The sequence below is a fragment of the Aythya fuligula genome, chromosome 4, assembly GCF_009819795.1.
Source record: "Aythya fuligula isolate bAytFul2 chromosome 4, bAytFul2.pri, whole genome shotgun sequence".
Lineage (NCBI taxonomy): Eukaryota > Metazoa > Chordata > Aves > Anseriformes > Anatidae > Aythya > Aythya fuligula.
In genome coordinates, this window is record NC_045562.1 from 32,176,493 (window position 1) to 32,197,091 (window position 20,599).

General features: G+C 40.8%; 1 protein-coding gene across 8 annotated transcripts in view; it reads right to left on the minus strand.

Moving 5' to 3' along the window:
- The window catches only part of ARFIP1 (ADP ribosylation factor interacting protein 1), a 42,223-nt gene extending 22,490 nt beyond the window's left edge, over nucleotides 1-19,733 (minus strand). For 3 of the 8 annotated variants that reach the window (XM_032186785.1, XM_032186782.1, XM_032186779.1), the window contains exons 1-4: nucleotides 19,715-19,733; nucleotides 15,182-15,261; nucleotides 11,163-11,264; nucleotides 1,373-1,487 (exon numbers count right to left, since the gene is read on the minus strand). In XM_032186785.1, the coding sequence (XP_032042676.1) occupies nucleotides 1,373-1,487; nucleotides 11,163-11,264; nucleotides 15,182-15,259 (295 nt within the window). In that variant the 5' untranslated portion in view covers nucleotides 15,260-15,261; nucleotides 19,715-19,733. Of the gene's footprint in view, nucleotides 1-1,372; nucleotides 1,488-11,162; nucleotides 11,265-15,090; nucleotides 15,143-15,181; nucleotides 15,262-19,714 lie in introns of those variants that run through there. The other 5 variants (XM_032186786.1, XM_032186780.1, XM_032186781.1 and 2 more) reach the window with 4 other exon arrangements.
- Nucleotides 19,734-20,599: the final 866 nt, after the last annotated feature.

Below are 20,599 nucleotides of genomic sequence, written 5' to 3' on the forward strand. Positions count from 1 at the left end.
CATTCAAAAAGGAAGCCTGAATAAGGACACAAAGGGAATAAAGAACATTTAAAAACACGGTTATCATTTCTATTTTTCTCACCAGTTTTATCAAGAGCCTAAGCCTCTACCACTACCACTTCTACCATTTCTGTATGAACATCTGGAAAAACCTGAAAAAAAATATCCTTGGAAGAAAGCTGTTGTATCTGAAGTGTTAAAAACACGTTCAAAGCTCATAATTTGTATACAAAACTTACTGCAGAACATTTAGATTTCAAACATATTAGCATAGCTTGAAATGCATCTTAGACACCGTTTTCCTTATAGACTACGGCACGTAACAGCTGCAACAGTTATGCTGCAAACAGAATACAAAATGGCAAGGATGATGAGCAGTTTGCCATCTGCTCAGTTTTTACCTAGATATTTTGCTAATTCCAGCCTTAAAGAAACCACAGCATTCACTTAGTAATATATGTAAAGTACAGCATGTAAATCACTGTTTTCATAAGCACATTTCACAAAACAGGAAATGAAGCAAAATGTAAATTAAATCTACGACTACAAAGAGACTTATTTTCACAGCTGCTCATTTGAGATCACTTCCAACCTTTCAAATTTAGACATCGTCTAAGCTACATAATTCATTAAAATATCCCTTTCACATACTATATCGTTGTATGACTGTTTTTAGACAGATGGGAAACACTGACATTACTGGTTTGTTTACCACTGTTTCTCACTGTTTAATACCAGTTTATACTCTTTTAAACATATTAAGACTAGTATTGAGAATAAATTATTAACTAAAATCCTCCTGCTATAAACAACGGTGACTCTGTGTTTAGAAGATATGAGGAAACTTTTTCATTATGTAATACTTGGAAAAAAAGATCCAAAGCGTTATCGCTCCTGACAATACATTAAAATAAAGTATGCATTATAACAAAAAAGGAGAGATGTCTCAAGAGCAAAGAAGAATTTCACTAGTTTGTCTGTTTCCGCTAAGTGAACTGTGTATCCAGACATAAATATGTTACATTTCACATTGGAACAACACTTGCAATGTATTTATCCACATTTTAACAGACTTTCAATGCAATGTAAGTGTTATACCTTTCAGTTTGACACAGTTACAAAGTTTTCAAGTGAAATACTTCCTATAACTGCAGGCCAATTTTCCCCTCAGCTTGCATGAGCTCTGTGACAGATTATAACAGTGCAGCATGTAGCTCTATTTTAACACCTCAGGTTGTCACAAACGTACATCAATCAATATATCTACACCCAAATGCTCCAAGCAGCTACAGAACATTATTATTTCTGACCATATTAAAAATATGCCTCAAGACTTTAAATAGAAAAATTGAGGTTAAAAAAAGCAATTTACCTTTACCTGGAAATGGTCCTGCCTCAACGACTCCCTCTTTGGTGCTGTCAAAGCCATGAGATGTTATTTTGGTTTCAGAGAGTCCAAGTCCAACTGGTAATGAACGTTTCAAGTCCTTAAAATATTTGAATAAAATGGAAAATTGATGTTAAAAAAACATAAAAGTGACTCCAAGGTATTATAATGTAATCTCAGCAGCTCTCAGACAGACAGTTTTGCCTCTAGCCTGGAATGTCTTCTCTGGTGTCACAGCACTCTATTGTGATGCACAAATAAAACAAAGGAACAAGAAGCACCAAGTATAGCTTGTGTATTTAGTTAAATATATTGGTGTGTTAATTCTATGTTTCCCTTCTGCCATTTCCGAGGAAAGAAAAAGTTACAAAAACCACAGAGCTGTTCAGGTTTAAAAGGGAGGCACAACAAGAATGCCACCTCTTACAGCAGCGGTTCCCAGAAGCGTGTCCCCCATCACCACGTCAAGGGGTCCGAAGCTGGTCCAAGCACCCAGAGCCACGTACTCATGCCTTCAGCTAAAGGCAGATCGGAGTGCACAATGATCTCACACTAAGGGCAGACAACATTTTACAAGCAGGAAACATGGCAGCAACTATCACAATGTTAAAGATGAAACACTATTTCACTCCAGGCAAGAAATATCTTTAAAATTTGCAGCATCCATTAACTCTATGAACAGTACGTGAAGTCTCTACACAATCTGACACTGTAAAAACATCCACTTCAAGAGTTTCCCCCGAGCACCTACTCAGTGTCACAAGTGATCCCTTCAGGGAGCAAGAAGCCTGCAAAATCCTCCAGCCTACCTGCCTGACCACTTCAGGGCTAACCAGATGTTGAAGTATGCTATTGAGGGCATTATCCAGACACCTCTCAAACACTGACAGGCACGGGGCATCAACCACCTCTCTAGGAAGCCTGTTCCAGTGTTTGGCCACCCTCAAGGTAAAGAAATGTTTCCTTATGTCCAGTCTGAACCTCCCCGTCACAACTTTGTCCCATTCCTTTGTGACCAGGGAGCAGAGACCAGCACCTCCGTCCCCACCTCCCCTGCCCAGGGAGCTGCAGAGTACAGGGAGTCCACCTCTCGGCCTCCTGCTCTCCAGGTGAGACAACCCAGGCATCCTCAGCCTCTCCCCACAGGACATGCCTTCCAGCCCCTTCACCTGCTTGGTTGCCCTCCTCTGGACATTTCCAAGGGCCGTAACATGTTTCTTATGTTGTGGAACCCAAAACAAATCAGGGAATCGCAGAACAGTTGAGGTCCGAAGGGACCTCTGGAGGTCGTCTAGTCCCACACCCTGGCCGAGCAGGGTCGCCTGGAGCACACTGCACTGGATCACACCCAGGTGGGTTTTGAATATACCCAGGGAAGGAGACTCTACAACCCCTCTGGACAACCTGTTCCAGCGCTCTGTCACCCTCACAAAAAACTAAGCATTACGAAATTGGAAAACTGGCATTTTATGGAGTCGAGTACTGTTTTACATGCCCTCTGCTTCTATACAGAGGCAAGAAAAGGTAATACTACAGAGGAGCAATAGTGAAATATGCACAGAAAAACTATACATAGCTTTGAAATGCCTCTGTCTGGACAGGGACACAAACTATTTCTGATGTAATTAAAAGCATCACATACAAAGTAAAACCTTTACAATCCAATCCATGCATAATACTGCAGCCATCCAGTCCACAACCCAGAAGCGAGCTAGTGCCTAAGAATGACACTGCCCAGAGGTTCAGAACATCCCCAAGTGGCTTTGCATCACGTCCCCACAGACTTAGTCAGTTGTCTTCAGTTTAAGACAAACTCCTGAGAGGAGGGAAAAAGGAAAAGCTACAAACATGAACTCCAACATCACAGAAATCCTGTTGATGTGGAGAACACAGGATACTACTGCAATCGGAGTAACCAATTCCTGTAGCTGTACTTTCACTCATACAAACCAGCTATTTAATAATACATTATGCTATATTTGTGTATTTGAAGCATTATACCAAAAAGAAAAATGGAAAAAATAAGTAGTATGAACTACAGTAGTCACACACAGAACCTGACCTCACAAATAAAGCATACCACACCATCTGATACGTACTGCTTCCAGCCTTCACAACTTAATTCTGGTACTTCCATTTAAGTACTTGTAGTTAGTGGTGGGATGGAAGGCTTTTGCTTCTCAACTTAGTGTAGCTGGCAGACAGAGTCCATTTAACTCTGAAGCAAGTCAGTAGGAGATGAAAAAGCAGAAAAGCTTGCAAAAGGGTAACTGGATGGCAGAGGAGAAGATGCACCAATTTAACAAAAATGACACGGCATCAAACATTTTCCCCAAGGGCACCCTGGCACGTTGTATAGTTTTCAGAAATATTTAAATATGAAGCCAAAGAAATGTAGACAGCTAACTTGCTTAAGCATGTTTGAAACAGGAATCTAAGCAATCATCTGTATTTTGCGTTAAAATGCAGAACATCTATTCTGCAAATAGAAAAGTTCATATCTAAACTTAAGCAACTGTACTGCTTTTATACATTCAACTTAACTCTAATTTGAAGCTAAACACAGGCTGAACAAACTACAGGTAAATAAATCACTTACATTATTATAACACACCCTTCTCCAAAACAAAAAAATATGATATTCAGGTCAAGAAAATATATTCAAATCTACAATTGGGTATATACATAGTATTTTTGTAGACATATGTAACTACACAGACAGGCACAAACATTTATTCAAAGGTATCTTTCCTTTTAATGGCAAAAAAAAGGGTGAAGTTCAGTGTAAAGAGCTGCATTCATGCCTGTTTTTAATACTCTTACTAACTAGCTGAAATATACCTTCCTGAAGACAGACATTTATACATGATGAGAATTGTCATCAAAAAGTCAGTGATCATCAATCCACCACCTCTATATTGTATATAAACATGCAAGCTACTGTTCAGTGGAGACATGTTTCTGTATGCAAACTTGAGATTTTAACACGTCATTCTTGCAAATGGTAGTGCTACTTTACATGCATTAAAAAAAGGCTAGCCAAAAATCTGTGATCATTCTGACGAAGCAATTTATCACTTTGATAACTTACAAGGGACGATTTAGAAACAGCCTTAGAGTAAGGCAAAGATGACACGCACAAAACTACATGTTTACAAGAAGCTGTGACAGTAATTGGAGATTTTTGAATGGTAAGGAAGTTATGTAAATCGCTTTCTTTTTTGTTCCCATCAACACTTCCCATGTTTTAACAGGAAGTGAAGTCAGATTCTCCTACAAGACGACAGTAATTATATTTTGACCAGTTATTGGTCTTCTAACTAGTGGGAATATTTTGATGATCCCAAGAGCTGCTTTCAAATTTGTGATTTCCCATCTTCTTCGTAGTCATGTCATTAGAATTCCAGAATCACCGACACATCTCAAAAGTTTAACTCTGTAACATCATCACCATAAAAAGAGATGCTTCATTCATTATTTTCAATTGTATGATGCTTAAAAGCATAGCATTGGTTTATGCAGTTACCATCTCAAAGTACTTTAACACTGTAACTTGACTGAGACCCAAGACTAGAGCTGTAAGAACTGCAATTTAGAATATTCCCATGAAGTGAAAATGTCAACTTGCCTATTCCAATCTCTGCCATCTAGGATGATAAAGGTGCAAAGAACTAAAAGCATGAAGTACAGGTACACAAGACAGCTGCACCAGTTTAATTTGGCCTAGTCAAATCAGTGCAAACCTACATAGTAGAGAGCATTCAAACTACATTAGCCAACCTTTGCTTGAATTCCATTTTCAGTTTAAATCATTGTATTAAGCTAGAGATATTTTAGTAAGGTTAACCTTATTTAAGTGCCTCCAACAGGGGTAATCATCAGTTAATTATACAGGTCATGTAGATGAACCAGTATGAATTTTTGATGTACCAATCCTGTTGACATGGTAGATACAGCAAAGAAGTCATGCAGAATGGGTGTATGTGAAGGAATTTTGGCTGAGTTACAAGGCTGTTTTCAAAAAGATAATTCCTATCCATGCTCCCTATACTCATCTGAAATGAAGAGGGAAAATATCAAAACTGTTGTCTCTCCTACAGGTAGAAGTCATGGAGCACCTACAGCAAACAAGGCTGTACTGATTTCACAGTGTCAGTCCATTATTAACGTATCACCAAGTATCATCATTTGCTACTACTAAACACTTTTAAAAGATATGGGTTTAGTTGCCTTTACTACTTTCAAGAAATCTCTTTAAAAAACAACATGTCACTAGCTAACTCATGGAGTGAGTCTGTTAAAAGTTGAGCAACTAAAACTAGAAGCAACATACACATTTTTTAAATGACGGATAACATTGTTAACAAACTATTCAACTTACATCTGGGAAGAAAATTGTAACATGCCTTCTTGTAAAGTTCAGTTTAACATTTTAAAGATTAAAGTACTCTTTAATGAGTAGATCTAACATCTATTCAGTAAGATATAAGGCTCTGAACTTCCACTTCTTGCTCTATGTAATATGTTAGTGGAGCTCCTCATCCTGCATTTTTCTCTTCTCCTTGCCCTACTACATGACTTAACTCTCACCTTCCATGAAATAATCCGCCAGATCCTCACTTCAGGATAAATTCCAGCTCTCATTTATTTCTATGCTTAAAGCTTTGCTCTATGGTGAAGCAGCAAATGGACTGACTCTTATATTCCCCAACATGTTGCTCTTTACACAGAGGATCCTTTCTTGTTACTCCACACCTTCAGATTTACCTAATGTCGTACTAAAAATCTGCTTTTACATCAGTTTCCCTTCTACTCTCATCGTTCACATCCATAATTTTCACTCTTCAAGATCGCATGAAGCAGACCACTTGGCAAACAGGCAGACTGCTCTTTGTTTCATCTCATAAAAACAGTTTTCTACAGTTGATGTGCAGAAAGAAGTTTTAAATCAATCTACAGTAATTAAAATATAATTGCCCAAATTAAGGTCTAGCTATGCCAGTTAACACAGCAAAATTTAAGAAACAGGAACTCAGATGTTTCAGGGAGAACTTGAGTGATGAGACTGGGGGAGTTTTGGAAAGGCAAAGACAAGAGCTTATTACTAGTATTACATACAATATTTAATAACGTTTTTGTCCCCACAGGAGTGCAAAAAGAGGCAGAAAGGAATCTATACTGAAAATGAAAGGAAAGAATTGGAACACGAATTTTGGAGATGCAGACTGTTAAGAACTCAACACAGATTTGGAACAATAGTTTCAACATAACAAGTAGCTTACAACTGCCTGAATGCCTTCACAGACACGAACATTTTTAAAAACTATTTTAATTATTCCTGTGCAGCTTCCACATTATGCCTTTTTTCAATAAGGAGCCATATAATACACTCCTCTGCACAGTCCTCAGCTCCACAACCCTTCAGGGACATTAAAGCAACCACTATTCTAATCAAAATGATAATAGCATGGGAAGAAAACTGTGGGAGCAAAATCCCCTGTAAAAATCCTCTCTAAGTCAGGGATAAGTGAAATAAACCAGTATAAAATAATAACCAACAAGGTTTTCTGTTTCAGTCTTCTTGTACAAAGCAGTAAGAAAAATATGTTTCCTTAGTAATTGCTGAAGTCCTCTATTATTAGCATAGAGTAACAAACATCCAAACATTGGCAAACTCTTCTAAACATCAAGTCTTTAAAGCATAACTGAGTTTCAACAGAGCTTGGAGAGCTGAAAGCACTGCATCAAGGGTTCCTGTAATAAGGCGACATTAGACATTTCATCCAATGATGATTGAAGCCACAGGCTTTATTAGTTAAAAAAAAAAAATTCCATCTACCATACAGACAGGACAAAACTTGTCAGAATTCCTTAGGCATCTCTTATTATTACAAACGAGAGACTGAGTATGTCCCAGCATATTTCTGAATGAAACTTTACAGCTAAGCAAACACTTAAGTTACCTCATAAATATTCTTTTGAATCTTTTTTCTTAGACATAGGGAACCAACAATTTACTGAAGATCCATCAAGCAGTGCTCTAGCCTATGTCCACAAGGCTGGAACCAATATGCTTCTCCTGCAATTAGGTTATGGCAATCCATTCTGTCTGATGTTCTGCACAGCTAAATGCATTTTCCTTCAAACAATGAGCAACGCTGCTTGCCACTTCCAGGTAAATACATTTGTACAATATTGTCTTGCAAAATGAAATACTTGCCACGCTTGAGTACATACAAACACCACACTCAGTGAAAAATTTCGTGTCTGTGCAACTTATGGATGAGGTCTGATCAGAGTGCTAAGGCTGCGAGTCTAGACTAAAGCTTAGTTTTGTAACTAAAGAACCCTGAAGACCCTAACTACATATTTACTCAGTCTACCAAAACCATGCAATCAAAGCTGCTAAAGTACTTGTGGCAAAATAACAGTAGAAGAGCAAATAAAAACACAGGGTAAGTCACATTTTTTTCCATTTACATCTGAATTGTACAATGTCTAGATGAACAGCTCCCTGATTACAGCAAGTAAAAAAAAAAAAAAAAAAGAAACTAAAGTGACCTTACTCCCCAGCCATCCGGCAAGCTGTAATTGAAATGTAGATTGGAGTTTGATTGGACTGAACTCCAGTGTGGTCAAAAATTCTTACTGAACACTGTGGTAACAGTGCAACTTCAGAAAGGAGCAACAAGCCATTACTTAAGCGCCCTCCTAAAAAACAGTGCTTAGCTTGTCATTTCCATAAGTTGATAGGAAAAAAAGACCCCTGAGAACTTGGCACATAAGTTCTGCGGTGCAATGTGTATCGCTTTAGGTTAGAACAAAAAAATTACTGAAAATATTGGCACGAAAAAAAAGAAAGAGGAGAGCATTAAGCATTAGAAATAACAAACACAAAGATAAATAGAAGCTTAATATTAGAATTTGAGACTAACAGATTAGTAAACAGATCTAGATGTTAATTCCAAGAAGATTGTTTTCTTTGTTTTGTTTATAAGCAGCCCTGGTTATCACATATTCTGAGTTTAGGTCACACATGCACGTCTTAACCTGTACAAGGCAGTTCAAAAAAATTCATCTTCACTGATCCCAGAATAATTACTGTGAAAGAAATTACAGCAGTAAATACAACTACGTTTGCAAAGTATAAATTTTCTGCAATTTATGCAAGCATTTGACCCATTTTGGGGTTTAGTGGAAGTTTTAAAAGAGTAAACTTCAAGCCACAAAAGCATGTAGCATGCCAGCAAAAACCTACCTCAAATTTTATATTTGGCCACAGACAAATACTTATTTAACATCTCAATTTTCCACAGAACATGGTAGTTATACTTTGAATAAACAAGGGCTCTGACCCAGTCACTAAGTGCAATTTCCATTTACTGTAACTACCGAAGAAGTATTGAACACACTAGAGTGAAGAAGCAATTCTTAGGCCAAAGAAAGATACCTCTGAAGCAGCAGTCGAGTCACAGCAGCATCAAGGTCATCAGCCTTAAAAATAGTAAATTTGCTTCTCAATTTCCAGCTGAAACCAAATTTACTGTCACTTAAAGGTAGATTTCAGTTGTCCCATTTAGATATAAACATATCTTTATCAAAACTTGGATGATGTGTAATGAAGTGAAGTTAAAACTAGGATTTACATTATGTTACTGGTAGATTTTGGTTGAGCAACAAATCTTAGGAATCACGTGCCATCCCTTACTGCCATACATTTGGGGGGTAGGGGGCAGGGTTGGTTTGGAAAACAACCCCAAAACCAAAAAACAACTCTTTCAGCAGAATTAGAAAAAAAAAATAGTACCAAGTGCAGTATTTTTAATATGGAGCTCCAACATGGATGTAATAACATCTCATGAAGTTTTATACCTTTTTACAGTCACGCTCATTATACAACTACACCACAATTGAAGTCAAATGGATGTTGTTTCAAGGATTTTTTTTTTTTTTTTTAACTATCTATTAAACTTTGCTGTATGTATATTTTATTTACAATAATAAATTAGTATAATATGTAACCATATATTACACTATTAATATTTAGAAAAAAATCCTCTACTAATAGACCTTTTATAGAAAAAACTATTGCAATGTGCAGTATCTGCTTCATGGTTTGTCATTTACTAGCTTCAGAAGATCTTCCCCATTAAAGCTAAAGCCAGACTGAAGTCAAAATTATGCCTACACTTATTTTACCAATAACCAGGAAATATATTCATGGTGTATGTGTAATTTGTTTTTAAACTTGCAGAATTGTTTCCTACCCCCCAATAATCAGCATTTTAATAGGACAGAACAAAACATCGATGTTCAGCTCAGTATTTCTTTTAGAAATAATTCTGCATTGCAAGTCACCATGGAACTGTCAAAGCTTCCTTAAAATCTAAATCTTGTCAGATATCAAGTAGGTGTGAATAATTAGCTCATTTTCGTAACTCCAACCGTAAAGCAAAGTAAGAATAAAGAAAACCAATCCCAAATTCCATAAACTGTACCATAGTACCCTCTGCTGGACAGTCAAAGACAAGAAGAAATGATAATAAAGTAAAGCAAGGATAAAAAAAGAACCACAGACAGATCTTTATGGAAGTATAGCTTCTTTTCAAAATGCTACAAACACATTGCATTCTGATACAGCTCATACAGTAGTACTCTTTTAGCTTCAGTACAAGAAAAGTTACTTCTGCCGTGTTTACAGCTTCAAATCAGAATGCGACCATCTTTACTTCCAGGCGCATTAGAAGTAGCTTGCCTTAGACTACTCAATACTTTTTCATGTATATTAGTTTAGGACTTGGTTGCCTGAATTCACAGGAGCTGGTAATTCTCATATTTTAAAAGTGCTTATTTTCCTGTTTAATGAATAAAATTGTGCGATTAAAAATCAGGTCGCTCAAGGTTAGAGTTAATAATATTGAAGTGTATACATGCAATTGTGCATTACAGAGCCAGATTTCAAACTAAGAAAAGACTGCTATTGCTAATATACCCTTTTCTATATTAAGAAAGAAAAAAAAAAGCTATTGCAATGTGTAATCTCTGCTTCATTTTTTCCCCAGTCAACTTTAACAATAATTTATCAGTTTCAAAAGAGGTTTTCCACTGAAGCTAAAATCAAAAGACAGCCAGAATTAGGCATATGCTTATTTTACCAAAATATTTTCCTTTTGTTCTGGCAGGCTGTCAGGCAATCCCTGTAAATCAATCCTCCAGTTTGTTTAGAACTAGGTTAAATAGAAAGAAAGAGTACAAGTAATCTAAGTACCCCAAGAAATTCTTTTTCCTCTTAAAATAAGAGAAAATAAAAACCTTACATCAACAGTTGTAACCAGAGACCTACAGCTTACATAAACTCTATCATGTTTATGTCTCCAAGCTTATTGTCACCATTTACAGTACAGTATATGTACATCACATGTGTCACATACATACACACTAAATGTATTTAAAACTGCAGCTTAATTATTAGAATCAGTAAGGTATAGCAAACTACTTAAACAATTTTAGCAAGAGCCAACTGTAGTCTGCTAGAGCATTTAATAAAGTGTACTGTAAAATTTGAGATCCATCAGAAAACAAGCTTGTGTAGTGTGATTTGTACGTACCCTTATGCAGAATTTCCTCGCTATTCTTGCAAACAAGATTAACATATTTAACAATCTAAACTTCCAAAAGCTTTACAGAGCTATCTTGACTGAAGTCCTCTGTGTTGCATTGTAACTTCAGCATTTCTGGTAACAGTACATTGTTATACACCAAAGACAATTCTTACCCTATTAAAGCTGTGCTCATGGGAATCTTCCAGCTGTCCATTGCTAGTCACAGGAATTTCTGCTGCTGAATTTTTGGGAGACTCTTGAGCCATTGCACCTCCCTATTGTACAAGAAACAGGTTAGTATTTGTCTTAAATTTACAAGAAGTGATCTGTATTGATATATTTAATGTTTTAAGTCTTCTAATAGCCGATTTTATTTCAAACTCCTTTTTGGTAATATTCTGATATACTTGGTCTGCAAAGATGCATTTCATCATGTACCCTGACACATTAATAAGCTAGCGCATCTCAGAAGTAACTAAAAGCTTCAAGATTGAAGAAAAGAAACAACCAAAGTTAACTGATGTATCATATGGCAGAGGGGTGCCAGAAAAATTAGACATGGGGCCAAGCTCAAGTATTTTCTATATACATACATGTACTTGATCCTTGGAGTAGTTAATGCATCTCAAACTACAACAAAGGTCAAGTTTGTTGTTTGCTAAAGCAAATTGTACTCGCTAATGAAAAACAAGAAATATAAGAAAAGAGCAACAAGTTTAATCACATATTACCAAAAAAGTGATGATTCCGAGCTTTAAAACTGTTTAACTTGCTTTTTATTTTACCATAATATAGTGCCACCTTCTGACTGAACTGTTGGTATTCAGCTCTGACTCAAACAACAGCATAAAACCTCAAGCGAAATGTGGAAACAAGAATTTAAAAGCATCAACGCAATTCAAGATTCAGAGTTAGTTTTGAGATGTTGCTGTTTCATGGACAGCAGAAGCAGTTGTGTAACCACTGCTTTCAATGAATGATCTATGGTAAAACCTAGAAGAGATTCTCAGAGGAGATGGACCCCACATACAAGCACCTGAAAAGCAAGCAGCAGCACCCTATCATTCTCAAAATGAAGGCAGAGATGCTAAAAATTTATCAAGCCACGGCTGCCTAAATGTACCGTTCCCCAAGAAATACGGAAGTTGGCTCTCTCAAAAAGCTACCCTTAACTCTTCAGGACAGCTTCATTAGTTAACTGAAGTGTAAACAGGACAAAAATAATCAGAACATATCCAAGCCAGTGTTTGTTCAACTACTCATGTGAAAGTTGTCTGAAGCCTTCAAACATGCTCGTGCACCTTTGCCAGACTCCGAAGACAAGGCACACCATCAACACGTATGTGAGCATGATTTCTTTCTTCACTTAGAGCTCAGAAGCCATCAAACTGAGCCAGCTGCTTTCCAGTCAGAGGCTCAGGAACAGACCCAGGCCCATCAGGCTGAAGTACCAGCAGCTGCTCCAAGAGCACATGAAGCTTTTACAGGACATCTCCATGTAACGACTTCCTCAGGATCACCTGCATCGTTCTTCATTGGCAACACCCTCTGTCACAGCCCACTGCTAGTATTCCCCTTACTCCCTCCTATCCTCTCTTGATTTACGTGCAGATTTTGGGAGTTCAACACATAACACCTGCTCATTATGCTCTGAGGCCTCCCAAGCTTTCTTCTAACTAGGCACTGTCTACAGGCTCCAACACACATCCTCCTCTAATTCTAAATAGCTTTCAAAGCCATGTTAACATACATGTATCTTCTTCCAAAGACTGCAATTTACAGAGATTTCACCTCATTTTATCTTTTGAAGCACAGCTCACTATTCATACATCATTTGGTAGCTTTAAAACCTGATTTACATTTCTGAAATTTGTAATAAGCTTCTTGAATTTTGCAGCATAGAACAACAACACAAAGAAAATGGCAAGGAGACCCAAGTCCGTCTAGTTCTGAGTAAATGTTACCTTCTACACAGAGAAGAAAAAGAAAAAGGCCAAGGGCAAGCCAGCCTATGAGAACCACACACATAAGAACACCAGTCTTTGAATATATCCCACAAAAATTAACTCTGAGGTGATGCACCTTCCTTTTTGAAAATCAAGACTAAGTTAGAAACACTGAATTGAAACCTACTCTTTCAAAAACTGCTTTATTAAACATAAAATGAGAAGCAAAACATTCAGGCACAGCTTCTGAAAAAAAAAAAAAAAAAAAAGTCAAAATATTTTAGAAGTTCTAAAAACACAGAGTTCAAAATCATGTCAGGAAAAGTCAGCGTGCTACGCACTCAAGGAAAAGTGACTTTACAAGACCCTACCTTGCCCTATCGGCCGCTCCCATTAGCATTCAGTGAGTGCCTTCTTTCAGCCCTAGGAAGGAACAACTCACGTTGCATGGTCACATCAGCCTAGCAGACCAAGTTCTCTGCAGAGACCAGTTTTCAACCATGGCAATTATTCACAGACATACAGGCTCATGCATACACACCTCTATGTCAATGCTTACATTAAAAAAACAACATTCACCAGCTTCTCTGGGCAATTTATGAAACCCAGGAAGGCCTAGAAGCAGCTCAGATGTTTATAGATATTTCCACTTGAGGCAAACCTTGGCGTCACGTTCAGAGAAAAGCAAAAAATAACTTTCTAACTTCAGCTTCCTGACACGTCTGAACGAAAACACCGTCCTTGGTTGCTGAAAGGAGGAAGTTTCACTACTCCCCCTCCCCGGTCCCTGCCATGAGCCACAGGGTCCCACCTCCCCGCCCCACAGGCCAGCTGCTCACCGGACTGCACGGTGACCAGACCCCACTCACTAACCCTGCAGGAAGACCTTTCTGCAGTTTCAGTAAGTTGAATTAGTTTACAATTAAGTCAGACAACACTAGAGACACAAAGTGAGCAGCATCAAAAAGGAAGTAGGATGAACTGTTAGCTCATCTCAACAAGAAACTACAGCCTGTATTTTTATCAGTCAAAGCTAGCACTGCTGTCACAAACAGCAAATCCTTGCCCTTTTTTCTGCCCTTCACCCCTACCTCTTTCCCTCAAGATCAATGTTGCCTATTCCCCCACCTCTTCCCTGGGCCAGCACACGCTTATTTGCACAGCAAACAGAACTGCAGGAACAACGCAGGTTAAAAGGAAGTGACCTATGCCCAAAAAGGGGATGGGGAGTATTTCTACGCAATCAGTTCTCCACAACAGTTCATCACACTGCTCCAGCATTCCTACCTACCAACTAGAGGGGGTGACGATGGAATAAGAAAGTATTGGGAGTTAAGAACTGCTTTTGGCCACAGCACCAGGTAAGTCTCAGTAGTGCAGTATTTCAAAATGCTGATTACAAGTGTAGGCTATTGCCAAAACCAGAAGCTCTTTGCTTCTGAAAGCAGCTTCCTGCAACTTCACTCACTGTACGCTTACTGCTCTGAGGGAAAACTAACCTATTAAATCTAACGGTGTTTCTGTTAAAGCAAGGAGGATGATTGCTGAGCAGGGCGTCCCTTCAGCAAGCACAGCCCACAGCTCATTTAAATTGAGCACACAATGAAACTGCATCCTCAGAAGAAAACCTATCATATGCATGAAGAGTAAAGGAAATCCAAGTTCCCGAATTTGAAATTGAAATGAAAGTGATTAGTAAAGGAATGAATGAAATAAACAGCACAGAAAACAAGTATTTGTCTTTTTCACTCTAGAGCACTCGAAGAAACATTTCTCTGAGTGGCTAGCTGTTAGTGGGAACCTTCACAGTTCCTTCATAATTTTAGGACGATCGGACTTCTGAAGATGCAAGCTGTAGCTGCGCCCAAGAACACAAACTAACCACCCCAAAAGCCAACAAAAAAGACTGATGCACCATGCCTTGTTATAGTCAGGCTGCACAAGAATTGCTACCTTCCAAGCACCAATCCTTTCCTCCTGCTGTACACGCCTGACTCTGCCCTGCCCAAATCTGTTCGGCTCACAAAGCAAACACCCAGCAGCGGACTACTGGTTCAGGTACTCATTTCTCATGAACTGGATTGTTCTTAAATGTCCCAAAACCAAACCCACCCAACTCCAGACAATATGCATAAACTCCTACCCCCAAAACAACTTCCCTGTGCTATGTGAATCATCCTTTTTGTCAGTCTGAAACCTCGCTGGGATTGGCTGATCTCACACAAATACGGCTACCACCCAATCACCTCGGAGTCAGACTGCACCTCTTCTCCAGCTGGGGGAAATTCATCAAGTGTTGCGGATTCATTCCTGTGTTCTGACATACCTGAAAACAAAATAGGGTTGGCATGCATTAATTGGCGTGAGAGGAGCTGGATGCTGCACCTTGCAGAAGTTCAAGCAGAGGTTCAGAAAAAGATTATTTAAAAAAAAATCTGTTAAAGCAAAGAGAAACCTCCCTGTTGTGATGAGGACCAGGATTTAGCTCTCTGAAATGAGGACTAGGAATCCAGCCTAGCAGAAGCTCCTGTTGGCAGAACAACCTTCCCTGCACAGAACGCTCAGCTTGCGACATCAAACCTGGGCAGCCAAACAAGGTTCTGCAGCACCAACACAACAGTTACACCCTACCACTGCAAAGGACAGGATTCTGTTCAGAAATCAGGTTTACCCACGTTATACGAGTTCATATTGATACTAATTCACTGGATCCCAGCAAGCTGTTCAGTCTGTTATGCCCAACCAGGAACGGAAGTCTGTCCATTTCATTATTTCAACAGATGGTTAAAAAAATAATAAACATCTCACCTATAGAGGCAAAGACAGTCACTAACATGGAACATGTGCAAGAAATTGTGATTTGAGTGATCGTGAAAGCCAGCTGCTTTCCTTACTTAAGCTGTATTAGGCACGCAACCTGAATTGACTTCAAACAGCTGGTAAGTACAGGTGATACTGCAACTCACCCAGGGGTTTGCAAGGAGGAAACAGCAGTCATTAAAAATTAAACAGACTGTCAGCACTGAGCATAATCATACCTGACTGGAGTTCGTTAGCCTTGCCCCACTGTATACAGACGCAGTCACATCGGAGATTTGAAAAAAAGCAATCACCACCTAAATTGCATTTCAATTTCCCACGGTATAAAGCATTCTAAACAAAGCAAATAATTAATAAGGTAAGCAGCTCGCATGACAGGGGAACTAAAACAAGGACACAAAGGCTGAGAAACAGAACCATCTAGCTCACGTTACATGGGATAACCTGTTACTTGCAGCGTAGAAGCCAAGGCATAAAATTAGAGAACTCCTCAGGAAAGATGGCAATTCCTTCAGGGCTATCACTGAGTGACATGGGGATTTTCCCCCTACCCACTTATACTAAATTCTTTTCAAACTGATTGGCAAATTATGCCTTTTTCTTTTAATTCATGTGAAGGACCACATAGCAGAACCACTGCTTCCCCACGCAGCCCTCTCCAGACCCTTGCTTCCAGCTGAAAACAACCAAACATCTTCATGTCTAACAGCTGCCTTCTGAGTAGATATACAATTTCCATTAAGGACCAGAATAAGTGTCATTTCTTCACCTTGCTGGCTAAACAGCAAGCTGAGTTCATCTTTCAGCACAGCCTTGGCTGCGACAATCTGTACCTCAGTTTCAGGGATCCCAGAGTTTTACCTCACATACCATCACAATGCTATTTAAAACTATTAAATGCTAGAAGCAGCACAAAAATGTTTTTCTGATCAACTCAAGAATTCTTAATAATGTAATATAGAGGCACATGTACGATCTCACAAACCCATGTAGAGATACTGTGTAAAAACAAAAATAATTAGGAAAATTTCCATGACATTTGCTGTTATACCCCCCCACACACACACACGGAGCTGCTTATATCATGTTGTTTTCTTGAAAGCAAGATGAACACGTGCACCACAGCTCTGCAGATGACTCTTTAGCATACCACAACATCCTTCGCCATCACCTGCAACCCCACTGTCCAGAAGCACTGGTTTCCAGGCACCGATTCCCAATTCTCACTGGGGTACTTTGGCCCTTTATTTTACACGTCTTCACCAAAGCTTTAATTGCACTGGATGCTTGGTGGGAAAGTCCCTTACTACCACAGCCAAAGGAGCCCAGAAAGCAACCTCTATCCCACTGCTAAGGCAGGAACAAGAACTGGGACCACTTAACCATCAGGTGTGCCAGACTTGGTCTCAGCAGACAGGAACACGCTCTGAAGCAGCCATCCGATCTGCCTGCATGGTTCCTTCCCTGCCCTGCAGTTAATGCATATTCACAGCTTTCTGTTTTGCCCAAATACGACCATCTAGTCAGGGAAGCAGCTGAAGCATTTAAGCATGCCCAGAACCACTCTGAACCCCTCTGATGAGCTGACCAAGTCACAGAACCACGATACTCATCCCTGTGAGATTCCAGTCACATCCAAATGATGCTGCAAGTGGCATCGAGTTCCTCACCTCATCCCTGCTGTAAAAGCAGCCAAATGCTGAGAGCTGTTCTGCAAATACTCACAGGGAAGCAGAACAGTAGGGAAAAGAAAGTTTAAAACCCCAATATTCCCAATACCCACTGCATTCCAGGACTACGCAGATGAAACAGGTTGAAATTTTAAATGTTTGTGTCAAAAAATCATGAGAAACAACCCCCCTGCTTTGCAAGAAGCAAATAATCTACTTTGAATTCAATTAATGAGCCTGTCCAAACCAAACGTAGAAAATAACCTCCTCTTCTTCACGCCGATGGAAGGTTTCCTAGTGACCACCAAGAGCATCCTAAGCCAGCCATCTTTAGCCTTGGAAGGCACCAGCCAGCAGCACCAAGCCCAAGATGCAGGCACAAAAAGAGCATGAAGCAAGTACTCTGAATTCCAGCAGCCATGCGGAGCATCCAGGACTGCAAAACCGATGGGTGGGCAGATGGATTTTTACGGAGTCTGAAGGTATTTCACCCTGTTTCCTACACAAGTTTTACACTTTCTTTCACCGTCTTTTCACAGCTCAATCCATACAAATGTGTGCCGGAGAAGAAGAGGGGAGACCAAACAGACCGGGATTCTCCCCTCCACGGCAGGGCCAGCTTACAGGCTTATCAGATTACCACCTCTGTAATTCCAAACTTGCTGACCATAACTAAAACCAGACCGTTTTTAGAGCCCTGGAGATTTACACACCTTGTCTTCAACCGGCAAAGTAAACAAATCAAAACCTTTGGAACAGCATCCTAAACGTCCCTCAGGGCGAGCCTTTCCTTGACACTTCAGGAGTTACAGTTAGCAATACAAGAGCATACTTACAGGCTACCTGCAAACACGCACTAAACACGTTATCAAGAGTAAAGCCATTTTGAATAAAGGGTTTATTCTTAATGCAGTTATTAAGCAAATGACTCCTGCGGTCTCAGAAAAGAGCACCAGGGGATTCTCAACAATTACATCTGCTTTTCTAAGCAGGATGCTCTGGCTCCTGAAGTTGTTCTATTAATTAACGAGCTGCCTTTAAGATGAAAGCATCACATCTTCCGTCCAAACAAAGCGTGCTGCATTTACTGTCTTGCTACTCCACGGCACGCAGAACCAGCAGAAGCTCTTGTAACATTGCAGAAAATTTCAGTGTTGATGGAAAACAATGAATCGATGCATAGTTAGTTATTTTTGACTTACAAGTAGTAACAGCACCGCTAATTCTTGTCAAGATTTTTTTTTTTTTTTTTTAAAGAATTGGGAAAGCAGTCAGCACTTTCTGCTGCAGTCACACCATCGTTTCCCCTTTATGCTGTTCTCTTACAAGACCAAGTTATATGTGAAAATCACAAGACACTGAGGAGATGAAGAGTGGGGAATAGGGCTGCAACTAGCTTACACCCCACGTCCTCCAGGTCAGGCTGCTCCCAGCTGCTCTTCTCCTCTCTGGACTGTCAAAGGCACAGGTTCCTATTGGGATTGTAACTTCTACCAAAACAGAAAGAACCTTCTGACTGAGACAGTACCACAAATTCCATTTTTTCCACCCTAATGCTCTTCTGTATGATCCTTTCCCTACATTTTAACCACGCAGGTGCACACGCATAAGCAGATAAATATAAATGACTGAGACAACCGTTTAGCTGGAGTTGCTCTGATCACCAGACACACTCTTCCAGCCCTGCAGAATCACATAGTTATCTAGGTTGGAAGAGACCTCCAAGATCACTTGGTCCAACCTCTGACCTAACACTAACAGTCCTCCACTAAACCATATCGCTAAGCTCTACATCTAAACGTCTTTTAAAGCCCTCCAGGGATGGTGACTCCACCACTTCCCTGGGCAGCCTGTTCCAATGCCTCACAACCCTTTCAGTAAAGAAGTTCTTCCTAACATCCAGCCTAAAAATCCCCTGGTGCCCCTTTAGCCCGTCCCCCTCGTCCTGCCCCCAGGCACGTGAGAGCACAGACCAACCCCCACCTGGCTACAGCCTCCTGTAAGGCACCTGAAGAGCCCTCGGGTACCCTCTTAGGGCACCAGCAGGCAGAGCCGACTGCAAACACCAACCCCTTGCCCCCGGCCCCCCCCGGCCGCCCCCAGCCCGGCCCTGAGCCCCCCCCCCAGCCCAGCCCAGCCCAGCCCAGCCCAGGCCGCCCCCAGCCTGGGGGCACCCCGTGGCAGGGCCTCAGCGCCTCAGCGCCCCCCGCCGCCACCCCGCGGCCTCTCCCCTGTTCCCCCCGTCCCCCCCCGCCCCTGCCGGTCCCGGGGCCCGTCCCGGTGCCTCACCTGGCGGCGGGGAGGGGCCGGGGGGGGGCAGGGGGCGCGGGCCCCTCCTCGCTTCTCCTCCGCCGCCGCCACCGGCAGCCGGAAGCGCCTGGCCGGAAGGGCGGCGGGCGGCGACCCGGCGGGGGACAGGCGCCGCTCTAGGCGGCGGAGGGCGCGCCTCTCTATGGTCGCTCCGCCGCCCGGGCGTCGCCATGGCAACGGCGCGGCCCAGGCTTGGGGCCCGAGGGCCGCCGCTGGGGTTTTCCTCTCAGCACCCTCAAAAAGTAAAAAATCTGAGCTCCTTCCAGCTGGTGCTCGCTCCTCCAGCCTCTGCCTCGCGTGTAAAGGGTCATCAGAAGTCTGAAAGTTAAACACTGGCGCTGTCTGTCCCATAGGTTGCACAAATAATAAAGGGGTGACACCGACTGCTGGCTGCAGTCGAGGTGCTGCAGCGGTGTCAGGGGGAAGTGACACCAGAGACTGCTGCGAAAAGTTACAACGAAGCAGTATGCAAACGAGAAAACAAAGGAAATGGTGAGGGCACAGAGGCCCGAAGTGATTTTGCACAGGCAGCACGAGTAGGGTTTCCATAGGGTTTGCCCTTGGGGGAATATACAGTTCTGTGTGATGGCTTGGGAACTTGTGAAATGCCCCCAAATAATAAAAAAGTGTGTGCCGAAGGAAGAACATCAGATGAAGCTGGGGCATTTGTTGATGATGAAGATGAGGATGAAGGTGATCAACTTCAGGGAGCTGAACAGCCTTTACTATCAAAAAAGCGACTCAGTGCTTTAGATACCCTTCAGAGATTTCCCAGAAGCCAAGACACAAATGATTCTTTTCCCTATTCCCTAGCTGACCTGGAGAATTATATTCAGAATATAATATGTAAATAAATATTTTTAG